The sequence below is a fragment of the Solanum lycopersicum genome, chromosome 3, assembly GCF_036512215.1.
Source record: "Solanum lycopersicum chromosome 3, SLM_r2.1".
NCBI classification, from domain to species: Eukaryota; Viridiplantae; Streptophyta; class Magnoliopsida; order Solanales; family Solanaceae; genus Solanum; species Solanum lycopersicum.
Window position 1 is genome coordinate 65,825,638 of NC_090802.1, and position 25,496 is coordinate 65,851,133.

General features: G+C 34.1%; 4 protein-coding genes across 5 annotated transcripts; 3 read left to right on the plus strand and 1 right to left on the minus strand.

Moving 5' to 3' along the window:
* Nucleotides 1-8: 8 nt before the first annotated feature.
* LOC101263391 (hydroxyphenylpyruvate reductase) lies at nt 9-5,463 on the plus strand. Of its 2 annotated transcripts, XM_069295648.1 has the most exons (3): nt 9-1,791; nt 2,886-3,446; nt 4,809-5,463. In XM_069295648.1, the coding sequence occupies exons 2-3, from the start codon at nt 3,024-3,026 to the stop codon at nt 5,325-5,327; spliced, it is 942 nt and encodes a 313-aa protein (XP_069151749.1). In that variant the 5' UTR covers nt 9-1,791; nt 2,886-3,023; the 3' UTR covers nt 5,328-5,463. The 2 variants fall into 2 exon arrangements, with proteins under 2 accessions (XP_069151749.1, XP_010318542.3); XM_010320240.4 differs by lacking the exon at nt 2,886-3,446 and having other exon boundaries at nt 1,239-1,791.
* A 152-nt stretch (nt 5,464-5,615) lies between these two features.
* Nucleotides 5,616-8,424, plus strand: LOC138347376 (glyoxylate/hydroxypyruvate/pyruvate reductase 2KGR-like). The gene is made up of 2 exons (XM_069295649.1): nt 5,616-6,413; nt 7,583-8,424. Exons 1-2 carry the CDS (start codon nt 5,997-5,999, stop codon nt 8,099-8,101), a joined length of 936 nt encoding a protein of 311 aa, XP_069151750.1. The 5' UTR covers nt 5,616-5,996; the 3' UTR covers nt 8,102-8,424.
* Nucleotides 8,425-8,697: 273 nt separating this feature from the next.
* On the minus strand, nt 8,698-9,773 carry LOC109119892 (dynein light chain 1, cytoplasmic). Its single transcript, XM_019213177.3, has 2 exons — nt 9,487-9,773; nt 8,698-9,020 (listed from the first exon to the last, which is right to left on the minus strand). Exons 1-2 carry the CDS (start codon nt 9,622-9,624, stop codon nt 8,874-8,876), a joined length of 285 nt encoding a protein of 94 aa, XP_019068722.1. The 5' UTR covers nt 9,625-9,773; the 3' UTR covers nt 8,698-8,873.
* A 3,373-nt stretch (nt 9,774-13,146) lies between these two features.
* Nucleotides 13,147-24,063, plus strand: LOC101262195 (conserved oligomeric Golgi complex subunit 1). The gene is made up of 6 exons (XM_004235618.5): nt 13,147-16,035; nt 18,088-18,282; nt 20,475-20,755; nt 21,784-21,963; nt 22,213-22,390; nt 23,607-24,063. The coding sequence occupies exons 1-6, from the start codon at nt 13,786-13,788 to the stop codon at nt 23,742-23,744; spliced, it is 3,222 nt and encodes a 1,073-aa protein (XP_004235666.1). The 5' UTR covers nt 13,147-13,785; the 3' UTR covers nt 23,745-24,063.
* The last annotated feature ends 1,433 nt before the right edge of the window (nt 24,064-25,496 follow it).

Sequence of the window (25,496 nt, forward strand, 5' to 3'; positions counted from 1 at the left end):
AAGTAAAAGGATAAAAATTAAATATTTTAATGAATATACTTAATCGGATATTATAGTGACTAAAGTTAAAATTTAATAATAGTTAAGGTACAACCACAGGAGGGGTGAATATTAGTGGGAGGCCTTCCCTTGCCAGAAATAAGAATCACGATAAGGTCAAATATTTTGGCAAATCTGCTGCAAAATTAAAGAAAAAAAATGTGTACTTGTACATTATCTGTATTTTTTTATTTTAAATTTAAAAATGACTTCTTTTTCTTCTTCAATTCAAATAGGAAGTTGATAAAAAAAGTTTTATTCTCTCTAAGTTGGTGAATGGCCTTTTACTTTAACCAACATAATTGCTTCGCACGACTTGCTTCTGGGAAAACAATAGCTCAATCTTATGAAGGATGATTAAAGTGTTTTAACTTCTATTCACTAAACTAAATAATGTTAAAGGTTAGATTATTTAAGATCTACATAAAACTTCTTACATTAAGCAATATTATGTAATTTGCAAGCAACATTCTAGTTGTGTATTACTTTTTTCTTTTTTAATTCGTTTAAAATATATTAATGAATTTTGATAATTTTCTCTAAATTCCGAATATTTTGATAGTCAGTAGTAATGACGGAATCAAGTATTTCATAAAGGGTGTTCAGAAATAGTCACTTGTTATGTTAAGAATATTTAAAATATGTTATTTAACCATTTTGAATATCATTTTACTTGTACATATACTTTTTTTTTTCAACGAAGGGTGTCCAATTGGACACCTTAACCACTATGTGGCTACGCCACTGGTCAATAGGTTTTTCTAGAGACATCTAAAAAACTAAATGGGTTCACCTAAACTCATGGTCCCATCTCGAAATCATATATAGTAATGTTATATCTTTTAAAAACTATTGAACCCACACTCAGAATGTTACACAATGTAATTATAATTGGGTGCACCTCTCTCCGCAGGCTTAGAAATTTGAATTTTATAATCTTGTTTTACTTTTCTTAGTGGCAATTAATAGCACTTTTGACATTTTAATTAATTCAATATATATATATATCAAAATTAATTTTAGACCTATAATTTAAATATTTTTACGTTTTCAATGGTAAAAACGTAAATGTAATATAATAGATCAACCTTTTTTTTTATAATATTGCAGCCACGACTTCGAAATCTTAGATAGGACTTTGGATTTTTCTATGACATATTTAAGATATTTTAATATATTTTACGTATTTTTAATTTAATATTTCAATTTGTTTTTGAAAGTATTCTTTATGAACTCTCACCTACCAACACTAGTAGTGAGATTTAAGAGAAGTGAGGGATACACTCTCTGAAAATCGCCAAGTTCCAAACACAAGCACGAGAAATGGAATCTATAGGAGTGTTAATGACATGCCCAATGTCACCATACCTTGAACAAGAGCTAGACAAGCGCTTTAACTTTCTCCGGCTCTGGAAATTCCCCGAAAACCAAAAAAGCCACTTTTTGAAGTTGCATTCAGATTCCATCAGAGGAGTCGTCGGAAACGCAACAATCGGAGCTAATGCAGAGTTAATCGGAGCATTACCGAAGCTTGAAATCGTATCAAGTTACAGTGTAGGACTGGACAAGATCGATTTGGGGCTTTGCAAGGAAAAGGGAATCAAAGTCGCTTATTGCCCAGATTTGATCACAGATGACGCTGCAGATACTGGAGTTGCTTTGATTTTGGCAGTTTTGAGGAGGATTTGCCAATGTGATAGCTATGTTAAGAATGGCCTTTGGAAGAACGGTGATTTCATGTTGACGTCCAAGGTCAATCTCTTCTGCCTTTTTCTTTAAGATTTTCGGGCCAAATTTCTATCTGGTCCAGCCTTGACGTACGTATTATATGTGTTGGACTATTTTTAGACCCTATAATATGGACCTAAATGTGTACCAGACTGCCTACCTTACATTTATACTGACATTTACTTAATATATTTTATTTTTTAAGCGTCAAATAATTTAAGTTTAATTGATAATTTTTTTAAATTTTTAAAAATAAAATTTATTTATTTGTAACTATTTAAGGAATATTATAATTCACAATAATAAAATATTTTTAAAAAATATAAAAAATTTATGATAAAAAATAAATGTGTTTAAATCTGAAAATGTGTTCATAAATTTTGGAATAGAGGAATATTTAATTTAATCAGTAATAAAGTACATTTAGGTTGTGATGTTAAGATATGTATAAAAAATTTATGGTCAAAAATAGATTTATTTAAATCTCAAAAACTGATATGTATTCATAAATTGGAATAGAGGAATATTTAATTTAATCAATAATAAAGTACATTTAGCGTGTGATATTAAGACGTGTATTAAACTTTAGATATACTTGATAAAAAAATTTAATTTACCACAATCATTAACATACATATTGAATAATTCTATTCCTTGATGCTAGAAAAGATTGAACAAAGAAATAAAATTTGAGAGCTCTTCCAGATTTGAATTCTATTTTATTGATCATTGTACTACATTCTTTAGATAAATTTTTTTTTATCAGCTATAGTAAAAAAAAAATAGAAATATTACTCAAGATTTAAAGACTCGAGGTACACCATGATGATATTCTACCGAATAATCATGACTTTGAATCTCTTATCTAGCAATTAATTTCATTTTAATTTTGGTTAAGCCCAAACGAAGGTTGTGAGGGCAGATGCATTGGCAACAATACCAAGTGCCATTGGACTACATTCTTAGATGTAGAAAAAAAAAATCTATTTGCTACGATAAAATTATTAAAAATATCATTCGAAATTTAAAGATTTCAAATATAATATTAATATATTCTGATGAATGATAAGTTCTAATTCCTTACGTAGCAATTTTAATTTTGCCCGGCCCGAACCCAGGTTACGGGCGGATCCATTGGCCTGCACCAACAATACCATGCATTGCTACCACACATCTTGCGCAAGTGATCTACTCCTCATAGCAAAATATAGAGAGTCCACTAGTGTCACTCTTAACACACAAAAATAAGAAGAAAAATGGAAAGCATCGGAGTATTGATGGCCTGTCCTATGTCATCTTACCTAGAACAAGAGCTAGATAAGCGATTCAAGCTCTTCCGATTCTGGAATGTTCCGCAGAAGAATGAATTCCTCAGTCAGCACGCTGATTCCATCCGTGCTGTCGTCGGCAACGCATTCGCCGGCGCTGACGCTGAGCTCATCAATTCCCTCCCTAAGCTCGAGATTGTTTCGAGTTTCAGTGTTGGTTTAGATAAGATTGATTTGAACAAGTGTAAAGAGAAGGGGATTAGGGTTACTAATACTCCCGATGTTTTGACTGAGGACGTGGCTGATTTGGCTATAGGGTTGATGTTGGCCGTCCTCAGGAGGATTTGCGAATGCGATCGACATGTTAGGAAAGGGCTGTGGAAGAGCGGTGATTTCAAGTTGACTTCTAAGGTTCGCCAATTTTCAATCCTTTTTTTTTGTTCATTTTTTGCCGCTATCACTTGTCCATCCAAATCTTATACTCTGATGCCTATGAGAAAGGCACAGGTAATTGAAATTTCGATGATTTGCTGCCTGAAGCAAAAAAATGGAAAGTTTAGCCATAAAGAGACCAAAATATATGCTTGTGGCCCGGAAATCAAGTCTTGTTACTTTTCCTACTCTCCTTATATAAAGGAGATGATGTAATCTTTACTGTAGAAGTAAATTCAACAGCATTTATGGTAAATTCAACAGTATTGGTTCCTATGTAGAATTGAGTTGTGCCAAGTAAGGTTATAGACTCTGACCTATGTCAATTTTCAAGGCATCTTATTTTTTTTATTAATGAAATATTAATGTGCTTGAGGCCAGTGAAGTATTTAGTGATTACCTGGATTTCATAGCTTTGAGGCCAGTAAAGTATTTAGTGATTACCTGGATCTCATAGCTTTTATATTGTCAGTTGTCACTTTGTTCTTGACATGAAAATTTCGAAGAATGCTTATGAATGCTGAGTAAAAGATAGGTTGTTGAGTTTTTGCTGTAAATTCTCTCATTATCTGTGATCTGGTCTTTCCTGTTATATCTCAGAACCTGTCGTTTAATATTGACCTTTATCCTTTGTAACTATTTGATCATTCACTGCTATGTCTAAAAAGCTTCTTTGCTTCAATAACACATCTGTGGCAATATGTATATCCTTGAGTTGCTCGATGTTTTAGATGAGCTCAACAGTTGTCCATAACTTGTGGTCATTTTAGAAGAGCTATTCCATAATAGCCTATTATTGTTGCATATTGTTTTTCAGCTTGATGTACTTCTAATTATTGTATTGCTGTGTTTACATGCAGCAAATTAAAGCAATTTTTCATTTGGAAAATTGATATTAATACCAGTAAGTCTTTGGCTAGCGGAGAACTTCAGTATCCTTAGGATGAAACTGTAAATCATCTTATATCACCATCTTGGTTGTAAGTAATTATCTTGGAGGTGGTTCCACATTAGTTGTGAGAAGCTATGGCCACCATACTAGAAATTGCTAGTTGATCTTAATAGAACTTTTTGGAGCCTTTTTCTGCAGTAACACTCTGGTTATAGCTGGTAAATGAACTGAGAGAAATGCGACCGTATTGTTCATCGGATGATGCATTTATGAGAGATTCAATCATATTCTTAAGGCTGAACCCATAAATTTCTAATTTATTATTTTGCCCCGGACACCTCATTGTGGGTTACATTGGTTATGTTGTTGTATTTGGCTAAATTGTATGAACTTTTTACCACTGGGATGTATTTTAATCTTTACCTGATTGCTTTGCATCTCTTTTGCAGTTTAGTGGCAAATCAGTGGGTATTATAGGATTGGGAAGGATTGGATTGGCAATTGCTAAGAGAGCGGAGGCTTTTGGCTGTCCAATTAGTTACTACACGAGATCAGAAAAGCCAAATACAAATTATAAGTATTATCCAAGTGTAGTTGAGTTGGCTTCCAATTGCCAGATTCTGGTTGTGGCATGTGCACTGACTCCTGAGACTCGTCATATTGTCAACCGTGAGGTCATGGAAGCTTTGGGATCAAAGGGAATTCTGATTAACATTGGCCGTGGTCCTCATGTTGATGAAAAAGAGCTTGTATCTGCTCTTCTTGAAGGCCGATTAGGGGGTGCTGGCCTTGATGTGTTTGAGAATGAGCCTGAAGTACCAGAGCAGCTTTTTGGCCTTGAGAATGTGGTCTTATTGCCTCATGTAGGCAGTGGCACAGAGGAAACACGCAAGGCCATGGCCGACCTCGTCCTTGGGAACTTAGAAGCTCACTTTCTGAACAAACCGCTGTTAACTCCAGTGGTTTAAGTATATGAATGGCTGCAAATAATTATGATTGTTTAGACCTTAAATTTTCTGCAGCAACTAGGTTCTCACTTCATGTAGGAGTACATTGTCTCCTGAACTTTCGACCAAATATTTCATGATTGTTTGAGTATTTCAACTTGCTGTCACTGTTTGTATCCGACTATTTTCCATCTTATATCTCCTTAACGTAATTAATACTTTAACAATAACAACAGTGACTGTTTAATGGGAGATCTCAGTAGAGAATTCATGATCAAACTGGCAGTATTGAAGATTTGACGCTTGCTTTGAATATTTCAATTTTTTCATTCAAACTTTCTGGAAGTCATCAAATTGTTAGGAAATGGAAATAATAGACTAGAACTTGGTTGTGAACTCCCCCAACTTTCGTGCCATTTGCACTATATGTTGTGTTAGGAGCACGACCTCCCTTTCTTATATTTGTAGCTAAACTTTATAAGTAAATCCTTTCTGTTAGCCCTAAGATCTTTACTGAAAAATTCAATGAGGGGAGAACAAAGATTTTAGACAACACCACCCTTATTCTATACTTGCGTTAGGAAAAAAAATCTATTATATTCCAAAAAAACCGAACTTTTTCAAAGAGAGTTCTTCTGGTCGGAGTACATTTACAAATTTGCGAGATCTCTTTTGTGGTGGTAAGCAGAAATGGATGAGATAGGGGTATTACTGATGCGTCCATTGTCCAATTACATCCAACAAGAGCTAGCGAAACGTTTCACCCTCTTCAAATACTGGGAAATTCCATCTGAATCTCTCAAACTGCACTCCGACATCATTCGAGCTGTGGTGGGGAATGGAGTCCAGGGAGCCAACTCTGCTTTGATCGACTCGCTCCCCAGATTGGAAATTGTATCGAGTCACAGTTCTGGGCTTGACAAGATTGATTTGGTGAAGTGCAAAGAGAGAGGGATTAGGGTCACCTCCACTCCCAATGGTCCCACCGACGATGTTGCAGACATGGCTATTTTACTCGCAATCGCAACTTTGAGGAGGATTTGTGTAGCTGATCGCTTCGTCAGGAATGGGATTTGGCAGGAAAAGGATTTCAATTTGACCGCTAAGGTACATTTTTAGCCTTAGGTCCAACTTATCTCTCTAATTTTGATGGTAACTCAAAATTATACTTCACATTGCTGGTCTGAATGACTCTTGAGGTGTTATAGACAGTTAAAATTTGGATGTTTCGTATAACAAAACGTGTTTTTGACCTCCCCTTACTTAAAGCTGGCCTTTTGCTATATATTGAGCCCAAGGAACAGTACCTGCTTGTCATGATGGTCTTGTTGTTGGAATTTTGACCCTCAAATTTTGCTTAAGAAACAAGTATGTTCTATCTGTTTCTTTGCAGATTACAGCAATTACGTTTTGTAAAGCAAATAAAATAACGATACAATATTTTATCGCGATAAAAACCATGATCTACACCTCTGTAGGATTTGAACCTCAACAAAAGATTACAACCCTATATAACTTAAAGAATTATAAACTTTAATTCCTAGCTAAGAAATTATGAACTCTAATTCCTAGCTACCCAAGACAAAAATCCCAAGTTTAAGTGTCTACCATCCGTCAAATTTCTCAAATTTGTTAGAAGAATCCTACACACTCGATTGTAATAAAAACTCTTAATTACAATCTTACAACTTTTTCCTCACAAACTAGCAACACTCCCAAGTAACTCTTAAAACTCTCTCAATACTCTTGATCGTGTTTTGATATTCTCTCTATGCAAGTTCGTAATTTTCTCCAGCGAAACTATCATCCTATTTATAGATTAAATCCCTCAAAGTTTTGTCCAACTCGAAGTTTTCACGTAGGAGGATAGAGAAAACCTTCCACGCAATTTTCCTTAATTAAATAACGAAGCTGTTTTCCTTAAGTTAATAAAAAAAAACTTTATTGGTCGCTAAATCGTTCTTCGTGTAGATTTCCTATCTCATATAGGACTTCTATTTGATTAAGAAAACTACCTTGCTTGTGAACTTCTTTATAAAAGGAAATTTTCTGTACTTGTTGCTTGTCGAAAAAGCAATACTTCCACAGTTTTATAACTTCTGATTCGCCTGATTAACATTCTCTTATTCAAGTCGGATTCGGTCGTAAGGAACACGTCATGCAACTTGTTTCTTTTATCTGTTCCTCTATATGTCAATTAGCAAAATCTTTCTCGTTCTAACACTTGTGTATTTTGAACCTATCTTATTTTGGTTTGCTCTTCATTTTTATTTCAGTTTAGCGGCAAATCAGTAGGCATTGTAGGCTTAGGGAGGATTGGTTCAGCAATTGCCAAGAGAGCTGAAGCTTTTGGATGTCCAATCAGTTACCATTCGCGTACACAAAAACCTGAGTCAACGTACACTTATTATTCACACGTTATCGACTTGGCCTCCAATTGCCAGATCCTTGTCGTTGCTTGTGCCTTGACTGATGAAACTCATCACATTATCAACCGTGAAGTGATAGATGCATTGGGTCCAAATGGAATTGTTATCAACATTGCAAGGGGTTCTCATATTGATGAACCTGAGCTGGTATCTGCTCTTGCAGAAGGCAGGCTGGGAGGAGCAGGGCTTGATGGTCTTGAACATGAACCAGAAGTGCCTACGCAACTAGCTAGTCTTGATAATGTTGTACTATCACCTCATACTGCAGCAGGCACTGTGGAGACTCGGAGGGAAATGGCTGACCTCGTCATTGCAAACTTGGAGGCATACTTTTCGAACAAACCATTACTAACACCCGTTCTTTGAGATCTTCTGGTAAATGTCTGATGATCGTGGGAGTACTAGGATGGGTGACTCCTCGGGAAATCCTCATGTAGTCGTGTTGCCTCCCTCCTTTTGAGCTTTGATCCTACTGCAAAGACTTGGATAATTTTGGTTATAAAGAAAAATGATCTCAGACTTTGTCATCGTTGTTTCTTCTACTTTCATACTCATCCTTTTGTAACATGCTAAGTATGTGGTGAATCTATGTTGCTTGGACCACTCGAGTCAGCTAGCTAAAGGTTGATACGTATATATTGTTTTGTACTCACACTGGTTTAAGGTAATGTGAAACTTGAGCCCTTGTACCTGTTGCTTTCAGATTCTCAGAAAGAGCAGGTTTGGATCCACCGCAGATGGATGTCCTTGCTAACACCTCAAGAGGAAAATATAAATGAACCTTAATCATGCCAATTGGCCGCTGTGTGTACGTACGAGTTGATCTAGACACCATCATGAAAGAATATAACCAGAGTAGTTCATATTTCAGAAATCTAACTTTTCACTCCAAGAATTGACAGATTCTGTCTGTTTTCTTTAAGGATTCAAAAATTTCTCCTTTTTATGTATTGAGAAAGCTCTTTGATAGGGAAGCAAGATATGCCCATATTCGTCTCTCATTTAACTTGTGCAATATAAACTACTAGTTTGCTATGCGGAAATTGGCCAAAAAATTTACATATTTCCACAAGTCATAACAATGAAAACTTTAAGCTAAAGAGTAATTACAAGTCCTGTTTTCACAATCAAAAGCTCATCAAGTAGAAGTGGCTCCTTTGAAGATGAGGAAGTTAAGAGTCTCCAAGGTGAAATAGATAAATGTTCCTTTAGTATGAGTGAAGAAACATCCAAATTTTGATCCCACCACACACTGCCAGCCACCCCCATATTTCTTGTCAAACTCCTGCATATATACAACCATAAACTTACATAAAAAAAAATGAATGAAAACTCGAAAATTTTATTACTACTCATAATATCTTTCAACCATTTTCCACACATTGCTTTACATTCACGTCTCAATCTGTGTGATTGTCCCACTTAGTTGTATCGTATGCACGTAAAAATTCTTTTTGATACCAAATGTATTAATGAATTGCAGTCATAACATTTGCATACTAAGAAAATGTACATTTTGACCTAATTCAATTCTAAAAACTAACTCATGATGTGATAAAATAGTAACAACAACAACAAATCCGGTGAAATACCCGTGGTCTGGACAAGGCAGAGAGTATGCAAATCTTATCGCTATCGAGGAGAACAACTCATTCTCTCAATGAATGTAGAACAATCAACACCCTGCCTGGACTGGAAGGTGTATGATATAATTTAAACAAATAATTCAATTCAAAGACGCACAGATTTACCTTCTTAATATGAGCAGCAATGGATCTGTAGTCCAAAACATCATAAACATCCAAAGCTTGAGAAGCCCAACGCATAGCCTGGATCTGCATCTTCACAGGCATATCTGTATCTTCAATTACACCTTTTCCTTCTAACATTTTGTCTATTGATCTGAAGTAGAAGATCCTAATTTATACTCAATTTTTGTTGTTCAAAAGTTCAAAATTAAGATATGAAAAGAATGAATCTTCCCGTTTCTCTTTCTCTAAGCAAGAATAAGAAAAGTCGAACGACAGGTACACTAGAAATGATTTTCCAAATCCCCTTTTTTCAGCAAATGTTTGTAATGGTGACTATATTTTATAAGCATCTTGGTGCTGACACATACCATCGTGTCTTCTTCCTTGCTCACCTAAAGCACATTTTAACCTTGTTCTATTTTTTGAATTTTCTCTCTTTGTCATGCCCTACTTGGATAATGATAAAAGCTGATAAGGACAAACATTTTTCGAAAATTTTTATCCAAGTCTCGATTAAATTTAGATTAAATATTATAGTATTACATGTGGTGCTATCAATAACTATTTTTTTACACTCAGAGTTTATTCAAAATAGATTTGTCACTGCACCACAATTATGTTGCTAATAAGGGTAATGCTTAACTCAGAATTTATTTAAAATAGACTTATCACTGCACCACAATCATGTTAGTAATAAGGACAATACTTAACTCAGAGTTTATTCAAAATAGAATTGTCATTGCACCACAATCATGTTGGTAATAAGGACAATACTTTATCTCTTATTCCGTCTTTGATGTTTTAGAGTTAGAAGTTTAAAATTTTAAAATTTGTAATTGTATTTGGATATATTTTTCTTTAGAAATTTTTTGAAATTTCATACGTGGAAAGTCAGCTTTTAAAAAATATAAAAAAATAATTGAATATCAAATTAAAAAATTTCATGATCAACTATTTGAACCAAAATATATTACTAACTTCTAACTTAATCGAGATTTACATATCTTTTTCGTTATTTGCTGATCGGATCATCACTTTTTTTTAAAAAAAAAAATCCTATATTATGCGGTTACAAGATTTTAAAATATGATTGTAATAAAATAAAATAAAAAGTTGGAGCTTTAATTTAAACAATAGAAGTATCTCTTTAGAAAAAATTAAATTATACCACGTTATGATTTATAAGCGTTATATTAATTTTATTTTTAACACACTTGAGATAGTTATTCAACTTGATAATACTTATTTTATAGTAGCAATTTAAATCAATCACTGTAATTCTTTAGTTTTACGTTTCAGCTTTGGTAAAAGTAAAACTTATCCTTTCAAACTTACAATATTCCCACACCAAATAATTTTTTATTTTTTTGGGCTAATTTAAGTCACCTTCTTCTGTTAAAGAGAACTATTCAATTTGTCCTGCGTTTGTCAACTCTATTTTAAATTAGGCAAATATTGCAAGAAGTATTAAATTTAATTTGTTTCAATGCTAATCTTTATTTACCCATAAAAGAAGAAAGTTAAGAGAACCCAATCTGTCAAATGCCTAGTGCATTGTATCTTATTTTATGCCAAGACGAAACTTTTTTTTCTCTTACTGTTTATTGTTTTTTTATATTATTTTTCCAAAATTTAGAGTAAGGGAAGATCAAATAGAAAATAAGATTACGGGATGAGAAATCAAATCATGACAAACAAATATTTAATGTTCATAAATTATAAATATTTTTATCATTTTTTGATATTTTTGTAAATAATTATATTATATTGTACAAATTATGACAATTTTCACTTGTTTGTCAATATTATGATGATTCATGTCTTGCTTCACTTGTGTATAATTATATGTTTTTAGTATATTAATTTCGTGTTAAAATTAAACATGCTGAAAGTAGTGATTATCAAATAAAAATCACCAATTTTGTATGTTTTCATATTAAATTGCTTTAAGCATTTTCATATATAGCCGAAAGAGACGTTTTTTCTATTGTGAAAAATTAAAACGGAGAAGTGCCTAAAATACCATTGAAGTATTAAAAATGGTACAAAATTACCTTCTATCCACCTATTGCCTTCAAAATACCCTTGTCATTCATATTTGAGTCCAAAATTAACCACTTATTTAACAAATTTAAATTTAAATTATTTAAATATATTTTTAATACACGAAGCTCAACTACTTGTTATAATTTCACTTATTAATATAATTTATTAACCAATCTACTATCCACCCTTTACTAATTAAATCACACCCTATTAATAAACCCGCACCATTACTAATGCACAACAGAAAAGTTACTAGCAATGAGTATTTTTAAAAATTTGAGGTGAAAATGTCTGTAGAAGTACATTATCATACGTTCAAGTCCTCAATCAACTTTTTTTTAAAAAAAAATATACATTAAAGTTTTAATATTTAAAACAAATAATAAATATTTACAAAACTATATTAAAAAAGTGAATGAATTAATTCGAGAGGTGTTACTTCTTTATCTTTAATCATAAATTTCTAATTCAAGCTTGAAACATAATCATATTGAGAGTGTCCTACTAAATAAGTGGCTCAACCTAAATTTAATTGGGGTTTCAATTTGGACTCAAATAATTTTGAATGTCATTTTCAGGAATCGGTAATTTCATCGTGTTTAGTATGTTTAGGCGATTTTGATATTAAAAATGGTTTATTAATTGGTGGGGCTTCATAATGGGTGGGTACTGAGTTGGTTTATAAATGATATTAATAAATTACATTATATTCAATAATTGAAGGGCAAGTATTTTTAAAAATATTTAAATAGTTTAAATCTGGAACCATTAAATAAATGGTCAATTTTGAACACAAAGGTGGATGATAGAGGTATTTTGGAGTCAATAGGTGGGTGAAAATGGTATTTTGGAGTCAATCAGTGGATGAAGGGTAATTTTGTACCATTTTCAATACTTACATGATATTTTAGATCCTTTCCGAAATTAAAATAGTAATACTCCCCTTGTTCTTATTTATATTCACCAAATCAATTTCTACTCTATCATTTATATTCACTAACTTTAAAGTAATACTCCCTCCATTTCAAATTAATTGAATTGTTGATGTGTATCATATATACCCTTTAAGAAAAGAAGATTAAGACACAAATTAAGCATAACTTTTCATTTCCACCCTTATTAATTATTATCAAATTTATGATCAAAATAACTAAAAAATTAATTAATAAAATTCCAATAATAACTAATGAAGGGGTAAAATTGAAAGAACATTCTAAAGATAGTCGCGAAAATTGAACAATTAAGTTAATTTAAAAAATAAAAAATGCTTCGACAATTCAATTAATTTGAAATGAAGGGATTAATAAATTTTATGTTAGTAAGAATAATAAATTTTAAAAAATATTAATGTTACTATAAATTTTATTTGCATATGAAACAAATGGTTAGTAGATACAATAGGGATAATTGTAGAGAATGACAAACTAATAATTTAAATTAAATGAAGTAACTATCGTTTCAGTTATTTCCTTTAATAAGCAATATCTCGGTCACTTTGCTATTTCAGGCCCCACTAATTTGTATAATTTTTTTTAAAAATTAAATAAAATAGACGTTTTGTTCTTTTCTCTTCCTTTTATATAATTTCTTGTCATATTTTCTTCAATTTCTCTCAAATCTTCTCTCCAAATTTGATTTCAAATTTCAAATATTTCCAGCACGTCCTCGTCGTGTTTGAAGCTATAGTCAAACACTCTTCTCATTCTATCCATTTTTGATAATTTTTTTCAAACTACTTTTTCACAGCAGTTCATAATTCATATACATATTTGGTTTAAACAATGGATGTCCAATGTCTATCGAAGAGATTCACAAGAGATATACATTGAATGTTGAACATCCATCATTTTCCTTGGATCGAACTCAGAATTTTGGGGAGATTTCAAGTTCAATATCCAAATCAAATATAATGCAAGACAAAATAGAAACTTATGAATTAATTGATTCAATCTCACAATTCCATATCATAATATGTTATTGCATCCAAAATGCCTACTTAATCAACCTATACAATGCAACCCACTAAAAAACTAACCCGCCCCGCTTTGTGAAATTGGATTGACCCGCCCCGTGTTTTCGCTGAACTCCGTATAGCTGGTATGTACCCGCTACTCAAGTCATACTACACCATCCTTGACGAAAAATGGAAGTTATTCAGTGCTTTACAATTTCTTCCATGAAAACATCCTTTCATCTCTAGTATCTCTACTGTCACCTCAACTGTGAAATCTCCTCTCTGTTGCCGGCGACAAAATGAGGGTAGTGACACCCAAATCCCCATCACCGACACTACCCGCCGATCAAAACCGCCTTACCTCTACCCCCGTCGCAGTATCCGCCGGCGGCGTAAGAAACCAAGATGCTGAATTACTCTTCCGTACAAAGCCAATTGCTGAAATTCGAAATGTGGAAGCGGCCACCAGGAAACAGATCCAGGACAAGAGCGAAGAGCTTCGGCAACTCGTCGGAAATCGTTATCGAGATCTCATCGATTCCGCTGATTCCATTGTTCTAATGAAATCATCATGTGAGTCAATTTCTGCCAATATAGCCGCGATACACTACGGCATTATTCATTCTCTCTCTTCCACCGTTGCTGAATCCCCTAAGTCCGTTGTTTCTTCTGACCCTGCAAAAGCTCGGATTTACGGAATTGCATGTAGGGTTAAGTATCTTGTTGATACGCCGGAGAATATCTGGGGTTGTCTCGATGAATCAATGTTTTTAGAATCTTCTGCCCGCTACGCCCGTGCTAAACACGTTCACCATAGTTTGCATAGAAATAAGGATTACAAAAGTGTACTGTCCAAATTTCCGTTGCTTCAGCATCAATGGCAAATTGTGGAGAGTTTTAAATTTCAGATCTCGCAGAGAAGCAGAGAGAGATTGTTGGATCAAGCACTTGGCCTCGGGATAAAAGCTTATGCGGATGCTTTAGCTGCAGTTGCTGTCATTGATGAGCTTGATCCCAAACAGGTTCTGACATTGTTCCTTGATTCGCGTAAATTATGTATTTCTCAGAAACTAAATGCATGTTCCAGTGTTAATGCTACTAGCTCCGATGTGATTTTAGTTTATTGTGAGGCATTAAAGATTATTCAAGTTACTGTGGGTCAAGTAGGAGAATTATTCTTACAAGTGCTAAATGATATGCCTTTGTTTTATAAGACTGTATTGGGTTCACCTCCTGCCTCTCAATTGTTTGGTGGAATACCTAATCCGGATGAGGAAGTGAGGTTGTGGAACTCATTTAGAGATGATCTGGAATCACTTATGGTAATGTTGGATAGGGATTTTGTTTCGAAGGCATGTTCTGATTGGTTGAGGAATTGTGGCAAGGAAATAATGAACAAGATCAATGGCAAATACTTGATCGATGTTATCAACTGTGGAAAAGAGCTTGCATCTGCTGAGACATTGGTGCGGGAAACTATGGAAAATAAGAAGGTATTAGAAGGGAGTTTGGAGTGGCTTAAGAGTGTTTTTGGGTCTGAAATTGAGTTGCCATGGAAGAGAACACGTGAGCTTGTCTTGGGTGGTGATTCGGACCTGTGGGATGAGATGTTCGAAGATGCTTTTATTAGAAGGATGAAAGCAATTATTGATAAAGGATTTGATGAGTTGAGTGGATTGGTTGATGTTGTAGCGTCAGCACGGGCCATCTCAGGAACTCCTGGTGAGCAGGTCAGTTTTCAGGCATACTTGAATAGATCTTTGAATGGTGGAGGTGTTTGGTTCATGGAACCAAATGGTAAAAAAGTTACCACCATTCCTGGTGCCAAGTCACAGCAGCCCGAGGAGAACGATTTTCGGAGTTGTCTCAATGCATACTTCGGGGATGAAGTCAGCAGGATTAGAGATGCTGTGGACAGCTGCTGTGAGAGTGTTCTAAAAGACCTGCTAAGCTTCCTGGAGTCTCCCAAGGCATCCTTGAGACTGAAAGATCTGGCCCCATATTTACAAAATAAATGTTACCAAAGTATGTCAGCTATACTAATGGAACTGAAGAGTGAGTTGGATGCTTTATCTGATAACCTTCAAAACAAAAACTCAATGGACGAGTCAGTGCCATCGCCAGCTATACTTGTTGAGCGGTCAATATTTATAGGGCGGCTTTTGTTTGCATTCCAGAAGCATTCCAGACACATTCCTGTCATACTTGGGTCACCAAGGTCATGGTTGAGTGAAACTAGAGGGGCTGGCTCACTTAAGGCCCCAACTCTTGTAAGGTACTCTATGCCATCTGTTGACTCCCCAACCTCTGATGGTCCTGGAAATACAATGTTTGATTCACCCAGAAGACAAAGTTCATTGGCTTCTGCTGCTTTGTTCGGAGTGGATGACAGTTCAAGCCCACAGCTTGAAGAGCTAAGTAAAATGACGCAAGATCTTTGCATCAGAGCTTATAATATGTGGATATCTTGGGTTTCTGATGAACTTTCAGTAATCTTATCCCAAAATCTCAAACAGGATGATGCATTGTTGGCAACAATAACCTTGAGAGTAAGTGCTATTCTTAAAACTGTTCTGGTTGGGTTTTCCTGAAGGACTTCACATGTCATGTTTATTCTTATGCTTCCTTTAGTTGTTTGTTAATAATACCTGTATTATATAAGTCACTTCTTTCAGTGGCCCTGGTAATTACTTTGCAGCACTTGTTATCCAAGTAACTTGAAAATCACTTCTTCTAATCGTGGATTTTATATAATTTTCTGCTGATAAGTTTTATTATGAATCAATGGGCCCAAATAGACTGGAATGGATATAGAGGATTAGTTTAGCTGAGATCCCATAGTTTAATACCAGGGGTAGTTAATTAATTAAATTTTAGATTAGGAAATGTTAAATAGAGAGCAGCCCTATCCTTCGGGGTGGCGCAGTCGTTTGGGCTTGAGACTTCCATGCTGGAGATCTCAAGTTTGAAACCCCTTGCCAGGGAAAGTAAGGGATTTGCCTTCTGGGTCGAGTTCGTTGCAGTGGACTTTGTGGGTTACCTCTCTATGTGGTTTGCGAGCTATTGCATAGGAGTGGAGATTTTACCTTGCGGCTGTGGGTTTCCCTTGTCATAATTTTTTTTAATAAAAAATAGAGCAGCCCCATAGTTTAGAATCCTCTTAAATTTTTGCAAGGACCCTCTCTATTTTTGAGGGCAATGCTAGAAAAAGACCAGCCTTTTTTTTTTCCAGAAACAGTAACTTGATCAGTTTTTCTCAAAAGAGGATCATCCAAAAAGAAGTAGTAAGTTGCACAAAATGAAACAGAACAAAATCATCCTCCAATCTCGTTGCCGATAATATGGAATAACTTGTTATTTCTAAGAATGGATACTCTCTTATCAGGTTTTGGTTTGTGCACTTCTTCTGCTGAGAGCTCACCATCCTCCTCTCTACGAAACTGGAAAAAGACAAGCCTTAGGTTTCTTCTAGTTATGGTATAGGAACACTTGTTTGGTGTTTTCTTCCTAAGAGGTTACTTAGTTTATAGTTTGGTAAAATAGTTATTTTTTTCAATCTAGTCAGGATATCACTAAAGTTATATAAACTAGCATGCCTTATACATCTACTGATGCAATTCTTGATTTCCTTTAAAAACAATAGGCGATTCTCAATTAATTTTGTATGACTTCTTATGCTGCATATAAATTATGTCTCACAAATTCATCAGGGAAAGAAAAAAACCCATCAACTATCACAAAGTCAGGGAGTGTTCACTACCTTATTTTTGTGATAAGGTAAATGGTTATTAATAATGGGAATGAAAACTCCCGTATACAATAGGAGTACCAAAAAGTAGAGAATCGACATCAAAACATGATTCTCTATAAAGACACCCAATCCTTCTGTCAGGTGTAATGCTGTTTGTAAATTCAGTTTAATTTTTGGATTGATTTGACATTAAATTTATCTCCAAGAGAGAATGACAGTTTTTTTGCTTGTTGTTGTCTAGTACTTTGTCTATAAAGTAACATTAGAAGATTCGTTACTCTGAACTTGCCTACACAAAAACAAAAATAGATTAGTTGGTTTCTTTCCATCTGCAAGTCTTGGTGGGTAGAAGAATGTGATATTTGTGTTGGCTGAGAGGAAGCCGATGGATTGGTCAAGGGTGCAGGCAAGTTGTCACAGGCACTATTCTTGTAGGAAAAGGAAAAAAGAAAAGAAAGCACGCTTAATCCAAAAAAACAAAAACAAGGCTTTGATTTTTCTACAGGTTTTGGGTAGAGCGGGTGCTTTGTCATGCAGGGGGGATGTAAGACACCAGGTCTTTTTCTTGCTTATCCTTGATGTGAATGTAAAGTTGTCTGTATACATGTCTTTTTTTCTGGTTTACACAGTCCTCTTTCTGCAGTCTTTTACGCCATGATTAAAAATTATACTGCTTATTGGAAAGTGAACCGTTACAAGTCATTCATGTTCAGATAATATGCAATACAAGCTTCATCCCCTTCTTCTTTAGTTACTCTAAATTAGTTTATCAAGTTTGTATCTCATCTTAATTGATAATTGATTGCTATAAGTTGGTTAATCAAGCTTCTTCATCTTAACTTGTCGTCAGGGCTGGGAGGAGACTGTTGTTAAGCAAGATCAGTCAAATGAAGGCGAGTCAGAGATGAAGATATTGCTTCCTTCTATGCCTTCTTTGTACATAACCTCTTTTCTGTTTCAAGCCTGCGAAGAAATTCAGCGAGTAGGTGGACATGTGCTTGATAAGCCTATTCTGAAAAACTTTGCCTCAAGACTGTTAGATAAGGTATTGAAAGAGTATACCTTTCTTTTCTTCAATTTTCAATGTTTATGAGAAATATTACTTGTTATCTTATCATGGATCATCTTCCATAGTTGTGCGAAGGTATGAAAAGCAAGAAAGTATGCTATGCCATTTTCCAGATTTAGTTTCTGCTGTAATCTAATGGACCCCAAAAGGTCCCTCGTCGAAATGTCCCCACTGTTTGTCTGAAACTTCCTGTGAATTTGATTTCTTGCTTGTCTTATGCAAGGCTAATTTCTTACTAACCATTCTTTCATTTCCTGTTGCTGATTTCTCAGTGCTTTGCTAAATCTTTTTAGAGATTGTTATTGTTAATATTTGAATTTGGCTCATGATACATTTCTCTCTTTTTATTAATAACCTGGAAGTATGAATCACCAGCATTGGTGATCTTATTCAATTCGTAAAGATTTTGTTTACTTCTCTATATTTTTGGAAATGATGTGTGCTATTTATTTAATCATCAGCTTTTTTGAATTTCTACTAAATTATTTTAGTCTATATTGCTCGGACTCTTCAAAAATGCCAATGGTAGTGTATTTTTGAAGAATCTCAGACGGGTGCGGCATCAAAAGTGAAGAGTCCGTGCAACTAAGATTTTAATTGCTGACCTCATAATGTGTTGCCTGTTTTGACGTTGCTCTCTAGAGCCTTTTTAGAGAAAAAGGAAGAAACCAATATGTTTACTCAAGTTTTTCTTGCATATCTGATTTTCTTTTCCTGACGAATTTACTGAATATTTGGTCTTCAAAGCTTGAACTAGTTATAAAGTTTTATTGTTATAGCCATATTACCCTATCAAACAGTCAGGAACATGATTTCTTATTTAAAGATACATCATTTAAAGTTGGGCACATCACCTTATCAAAAAAATGGTTGGGCACACCTAACAACTCAGTCTTTTGGTTGTCTCTTTGAAATCTGGTTGAACAGTTATTGGTCTGTAAGACTTTTTTGTAGATCAGCTAAAAGGCTTTACACAATTCCGTAGTTAGGAATCAATCACTAGTTTTGAAGAATATGAGGTCTGCTGAAAAATTAATAAATAAATATATGATAAAAAGAAATATACAGAGACAAAAACACTTGATGATTTCTTTCCATATGTTCTTGCCTTGGTAGAAGAGTTACCTCACATATGTTGCTGTTGAAGGTGGGAGGTATCACATAGAATCAATCAAGGTGCGCGCAAGCTGGCCCGGACACCACAAATGTGTTAAAAAAAAGTGGGGGTTGGGGGGGGGGGGGGGAGATATGCATATAAATGAAAAAGGAAGTAGTTATTAGTGACTTCCTGGAGGAAGAAACATCATCTTTTTTGGTGATTCTGCATTATACCAACAATATTTTGTGGTCTATGTTTTTAAAATTAGTGAATACAAGTTGGTTTCCCTACTTTGAGTTTGAGAGGCTATGTTAGAATGTAAAGTGTATATGTGTCCAGATTCATATACATCTTACATTTAATTCATTTTAATTGAACAAAGAAAATCTTATAGATTATTCTTTAGATACTCTAGGGTAGTTTGTATTTAATTATAGAATATTTACTTACCTTATAAGAATAGGATTGATTGCTTTTCATATTATAATTAGCCCAAGAATCATCTTGTACATTGTAAACTAAAGAGAATGAGAAGTTTCTTCTATGTTTGCACATAGATTGTGTCAACTTTGCTGTTGTTTTACCTCATTATGTGTAGTGTCTACCTTTTGCGATAAGAACCTCAAACTGCTTCACTGACCACTCCAGTGATTCTGTCATAGAGACCAAAGACATTTCTCTAATATGGTAGAATCCACCAAAAAACTGCTATCCTGGAGCATAACAGTGGTTTTCCAACTTTAATCCCCTGGTGAGTCAGATACCCAATATTATGATTACAGTTGGGGGATCTTACCACTTGGTTATTTCGCAATTGTCAAAATCATTCAAATGACATAAATCCTTGTTAGCTGATAACTGTGTTGCCTACTGTTTGCTAGACAAGTCTGTGAAGTTCTTTGTACAATTCGTCAAAAATGTTCTCATTCTCAGCTACAATTTTATTTTATTTGTCTTTCTATTTTAGAAGGTCCTTGTATTTGTTTTGCTTTGAGAGAGCTAATTTATTGTTCTTACTCTTTATAACAATTGATGCTTCTGTATGCTGATGACTGTCAAATATTGATAGATGATTCATATATATGGAGACTTCCTTACCAGTCAAGAATCCCAGGGATCTCGAGTTTCAGAGAAAGGGGTGTTGCAAGTTCTATTGGATCTAAGATTCGCTTCAGATATCCTCTCTGGTGGTGATTGTAGTGCAAATGAAGAGTCATTGAAAATGCCTAAGGTAAAGCATCCTTTTAGAAGAAAGCAGGATGTACAACTAAACAAGTCAGTCTCCGAAGAGCGTGTCAATGGGTTGATAAGTAGCTTTGCACAAGGACTGGATCCTATTGATTGGCTCACGTAAGCTTTTCCAAACCAGATAAACTTGATGAAAATATTCATGCCGCTATAGAAATTTAATTTTGTACTTTACCTTCCTGTTTTCCATTTAATGAGAGTTTTTTGATTAGGCATGATTATTAGTTAGTTAATTCACCCTACACAAAAGGAAATGATGAAGTATTTTTAAAAAGATCAAAGTAGAATACAAGTACATCAAATAATGACGGGGTTATTTAGTGGGTATAAGATTATTGGATAAAAAATGGGATGTTATACCGGGTATAATAGGAAACATGTGTGTGGCTTAAAGTAGATAAACTTGATAAAATCACTTCCTTCTAAAAAAAAAGGAAGATAAACTTGGACAAACTTTTATTTCTAATATTAACCTTGATTTTTCTAAAAGACTTTGGAGAAAGGCAAATGTCATTTTGTTGTTGTATTCTGGGTTTGTAATCTCGGGATTGTTATCCACATAGCGAATGGTACAAAAATAATACTAGAATTGTGGTGTTAATAATTCCGGACTGCTAATCCCAAATTAAAAGTTCTACCAAATATGATCACTCAACAAAAATTTCACATGCATTGCTTGCATTCAGTTATAGCTGGTACGTTTCTGATGCAACAGGATTTTAAAAGAGCTTGTACTGTTATAATGGAACTTCTTTGGTTAATGCTATGTAAAGATGGTTTGTTGTCTGAGAACTGTCTACTTCATACTGTAGGTCCATACCCTTGAGTAGTAATTGTTGCAAAACTCATGGACTGATGTGAATACTTTTCTAATTTTTATTCATCAAGTTGGGCAGCAAAATGGCTGAAGGAGCATATTATTAGAATGTCATTTATCAACTGCTTCATCTGCCTTTGCATCTTTAACTGCACACTTTGTTGCTAAGGATATCTGAAATTACATTCTATTGGTTTTACTCAGATTCTGTTGCCTCTTTTGGTGGAGGCAGAGTGCCATTAGGTGAATAGTAAATTGACGTATTGTGTCTTCTTAATCTAGTTGGTTGACACTTTGGCTGATTTCTTTCCAGTTATGAGCCATATCTTTGGGAGAATGAGAGGCAGTCATACCTGAGGCATGCTGTCCTCCTTGGGTTCTTTGTACAGCTTAATCGGATGTATACAGATACTGCACAGAAACTGCCAACCAATTCAGAGTCCAACATCATGCGCTGCTCTGCAGTACCTCGCTTCAAATATCTCCCAATCAGGTTGATATTTTATTTAAATTCTCTAAACTACACTGTTCAATTCATTTTCTGTTCAGTTTGTGGTACTCATTCCCCTCTACCAGGATTTTCCCTCCTTGATTATCGAGATAAAGGGATGATATTTTATGTTGGATATTACATTTTGTTCTCTGAAAGTCATCTTCTTTAATGTTCCCTATGTGTAATAAGTTACTACCATTTGTCATGTATCCTTTGATGCAATGTGTAATTTTTATATTTGTAATTTAGTGCCCCAGCATTGTCTTCAAGGGGGACAACCAAGGCATCAATCTCAGCATCTATCAATGATGTTTCATCTAGAGGTCCCTGGAAAAGTTACACAAATGATGAACTGTCTCGAAAGGTTGATATTGATGAAAATTCTAGTTCCGGGATAACATCGCCGTTTTTGAAATCATTTATGCAGGTAAATCATTTCCTCTTTGCTTAGTTTCTGTAGAGCCTTCCTTCTTTTTAATCCTATTTTATGCATGCAGTTCCATGCACTCTTTTTTTTTTCTCTCTATTAACCAAAAGAGGTGACTTTTCCATAATATTTTTGAGAGCTAAAGATACATAGGGATAAACAAAACCGTGCAGAAAAAGAAAAATATTTTTTTCGTCTTATTTTGTGGATCTTGATTTGTTAACTGTCCTTTAGTTTTATGTACGATATGTTACCGCTCAAAATTGCATATTGACCTGTTCCTTGTGATAATCTTGTGAATAGACCTGAAGCTTGTCTCACACCTCAGTTTTTGGAATTTTGTAATATGTGTTTTATGTTTTCTTATTAATTTACTTTGTAACGTTGGCAAATTAGGTGAATAGAAACTTTCATTAAATTGATGATGTAATTTTTTGTACTGGAAGAATGTCTACTTTCATGTGGTAAAAAATAACATGTAAAATAGATTGCGTTCTGTTTGTCCTTCAAGTTGGGGTCCTGAATAACTCCCAACAAAACTAAAAAGAGGAACTACCACCCATAAATATAAAAGGATGTTACCTTTTTACTTTGAATTCTATATCAACAGAATATTCATTTTGTAAATACAATCAACAAGATTAAATTACCAGTGGCCCCCCTCCCCCCCCCAACCTTTTTTTCCCTCTCTCTCTCTCTTACATCTTCCAACTTAAATCCTGTTCTCATAAAGGTATTTTTCTTATTAATCGATTCGAAGGAGAGGACAAAGCTTCTTAAAAAGATGCATTATAGAATGATCAACCAGTCTCTTGTTTTGAACTGTCCACTTTCTTACTAAAAGTAAATACATAAAATAGGGAGAAATTGATTTGAGAGTTGTTTTGCTTTTTTTTGGTTTTTTTAAAACAATTTCTCCATGATTCTTAAAGGCTAGAGCCTACATGTCTTGTTTGCTTTTCCTCATTTTCAACACTCTTTGCTACCAAAGCATCTTCTAGTTTATGATGAGAATGTAAAGGCTACTTCAAATAAGGTGAGTCTAATATTGTAGCTCCTTATCACAAACAAAGTTCAGGTCTTTGTCATTCAGAGCGTGCACTTTCAGTTACTGGAGCTGTTATTTTAAATTGTGAATCATGGACTGAATTATTGATTTGACTAAATAAGTTGTTTTCCTCATGTAAGCCTGATTTTTATTACCTACAATATCCAGGTTGGCAGCAAATTTGGCGAGAGCACGCTGAAACTGGGATCAATACTAACTGATGGGCAAGTTGGCAGGTTTGGTGACATATTACCCGTTCAAGCTTCTGGCTTCCATTCCTTCTTCACAACTGCCAGATCAGAGTAACTGTTGAGAAACTTTTAACGAGCTTTATTCAAAACAACAACGTTGAAGTTGACAATAGTTGCTTTTGCCGGATACAGAAAGATAATTTAGTAAAGATCAAGAATGTAGGGATGTTGAACATTAGGAGATGGATATTCATTTTTGAGAGGAAAGTATCGTTACTTATCTTATTTTTTGCAGTCACGTATAAGGGAATTTTACTCTGTAATTTATGATATTGATTGGAACCAGCTGTCGATGAGCTTAATCTACTTGTACAAAAGAGGATAAACGAAAAGATGTTTCAGTAATGTGTAAAATGATGTTACTCTTTTAGTTACATTTCCCATCCACTTATGCAAATTAGCTGTGTTGAAGTAGGTGAAAGTACAAGGCACAACAAGTATATGAATGTATGTGACGCAGGTCAGTAATATTGTTTTTTTCCCAAGTGTTGTAATGTATAATTGTGTCGGTCAAATGTGATTCAGTGACTTGGCCCATGGAAATGTCATATTTCGATTGTATCCCCCACACAGAGCAGTTCAATATAATAAATTAATGACCCACATTTTCCATAAACCAACTGCTTTCTCCCTGTTATTGTCCAATTCTCTGTCACTCATCATCAAAATAAATAAATATGACAGTCTTTATCCTTGAAATTTTTGGTGTGATTTTCATTGTGGAGTTAATCCCTAATCATTTCACTGTTTAAGTTAAAGCAATGGTTGAGGAGTCAATTTATTTCGTATGTAGCTGAATAGGCTCAAATATATGAATTCACATGTAATAATAATTTGAAAACGATATGTATACATTACTCATACGTTGACAGTGAACTGAACTGATGATTCTTCATTAGTGTCTAGTTTTATTCTTTGGGTTCTAATTCTACTATAATAATAGTAATAATAAGAAAAGTTAGTGCCTTTATAAATATTCTCCATGCCACTTGACATTGCAATCGAAAGAATTTCATTTTTTTGTTATGCTACAAGTTACGGTGTAACTACAATCAAAAGAGGCACTGCCATGATTGATTTGGGATGAATATAATTCGTCTATGTCCGTAATAGAAGTCTAGGGTTCAAACTTTAAAGAATAAAAAAGAACATATTTTTTTCTTTATCTAATAATAGGCCTTGCACAATATTAATTTAAATTAAGAGCTCAACGCAAATATCATTCTATTACAATAAAGTACAAAATAAAGTTGTTCTATTACATTAATATTTCTTATTCAGTCAGACCCTACCACTAACTGAACAAAAAAGATACTGTTTGAGTAGTATTGTGCTTATTCTATACAAGAAGAAATTAAACACACGACATTATCTTTTACGGGAATGCAAATATATCAAATAACAGTCATTAAATAGCTGGCATTTTCTTGCTTTTCTGATTTGAATTTTCTTTAAAAAATTAGTTAGAGAACTATCAGAGTAGGGCAGTAGTTAGTGAAGAAAGTCTGATAAATTAAAGAATCTAAATTAGGTAGCTTGTCTAAAATCCAAAAGTATTAATCAAAACCCCATCTTTTTAATGAATTAGTTGCACCAAAAGATGGTATTAATGAAATGAGATAACAATTACATTAGATACTAAAAACTGATTCTTTAGAAGAGAGAAACATGCTACACAATTAATCAATTAATGTTTTGTTTTAGTATCTGTCTAATATTTAGTGTGAGGTAGTTGGGATTTGAGGAAATAATTAAGGTGGGTAAAGTTAGGAAAATTTAATTATTCTATAAATGTTCTTTTAGTTAT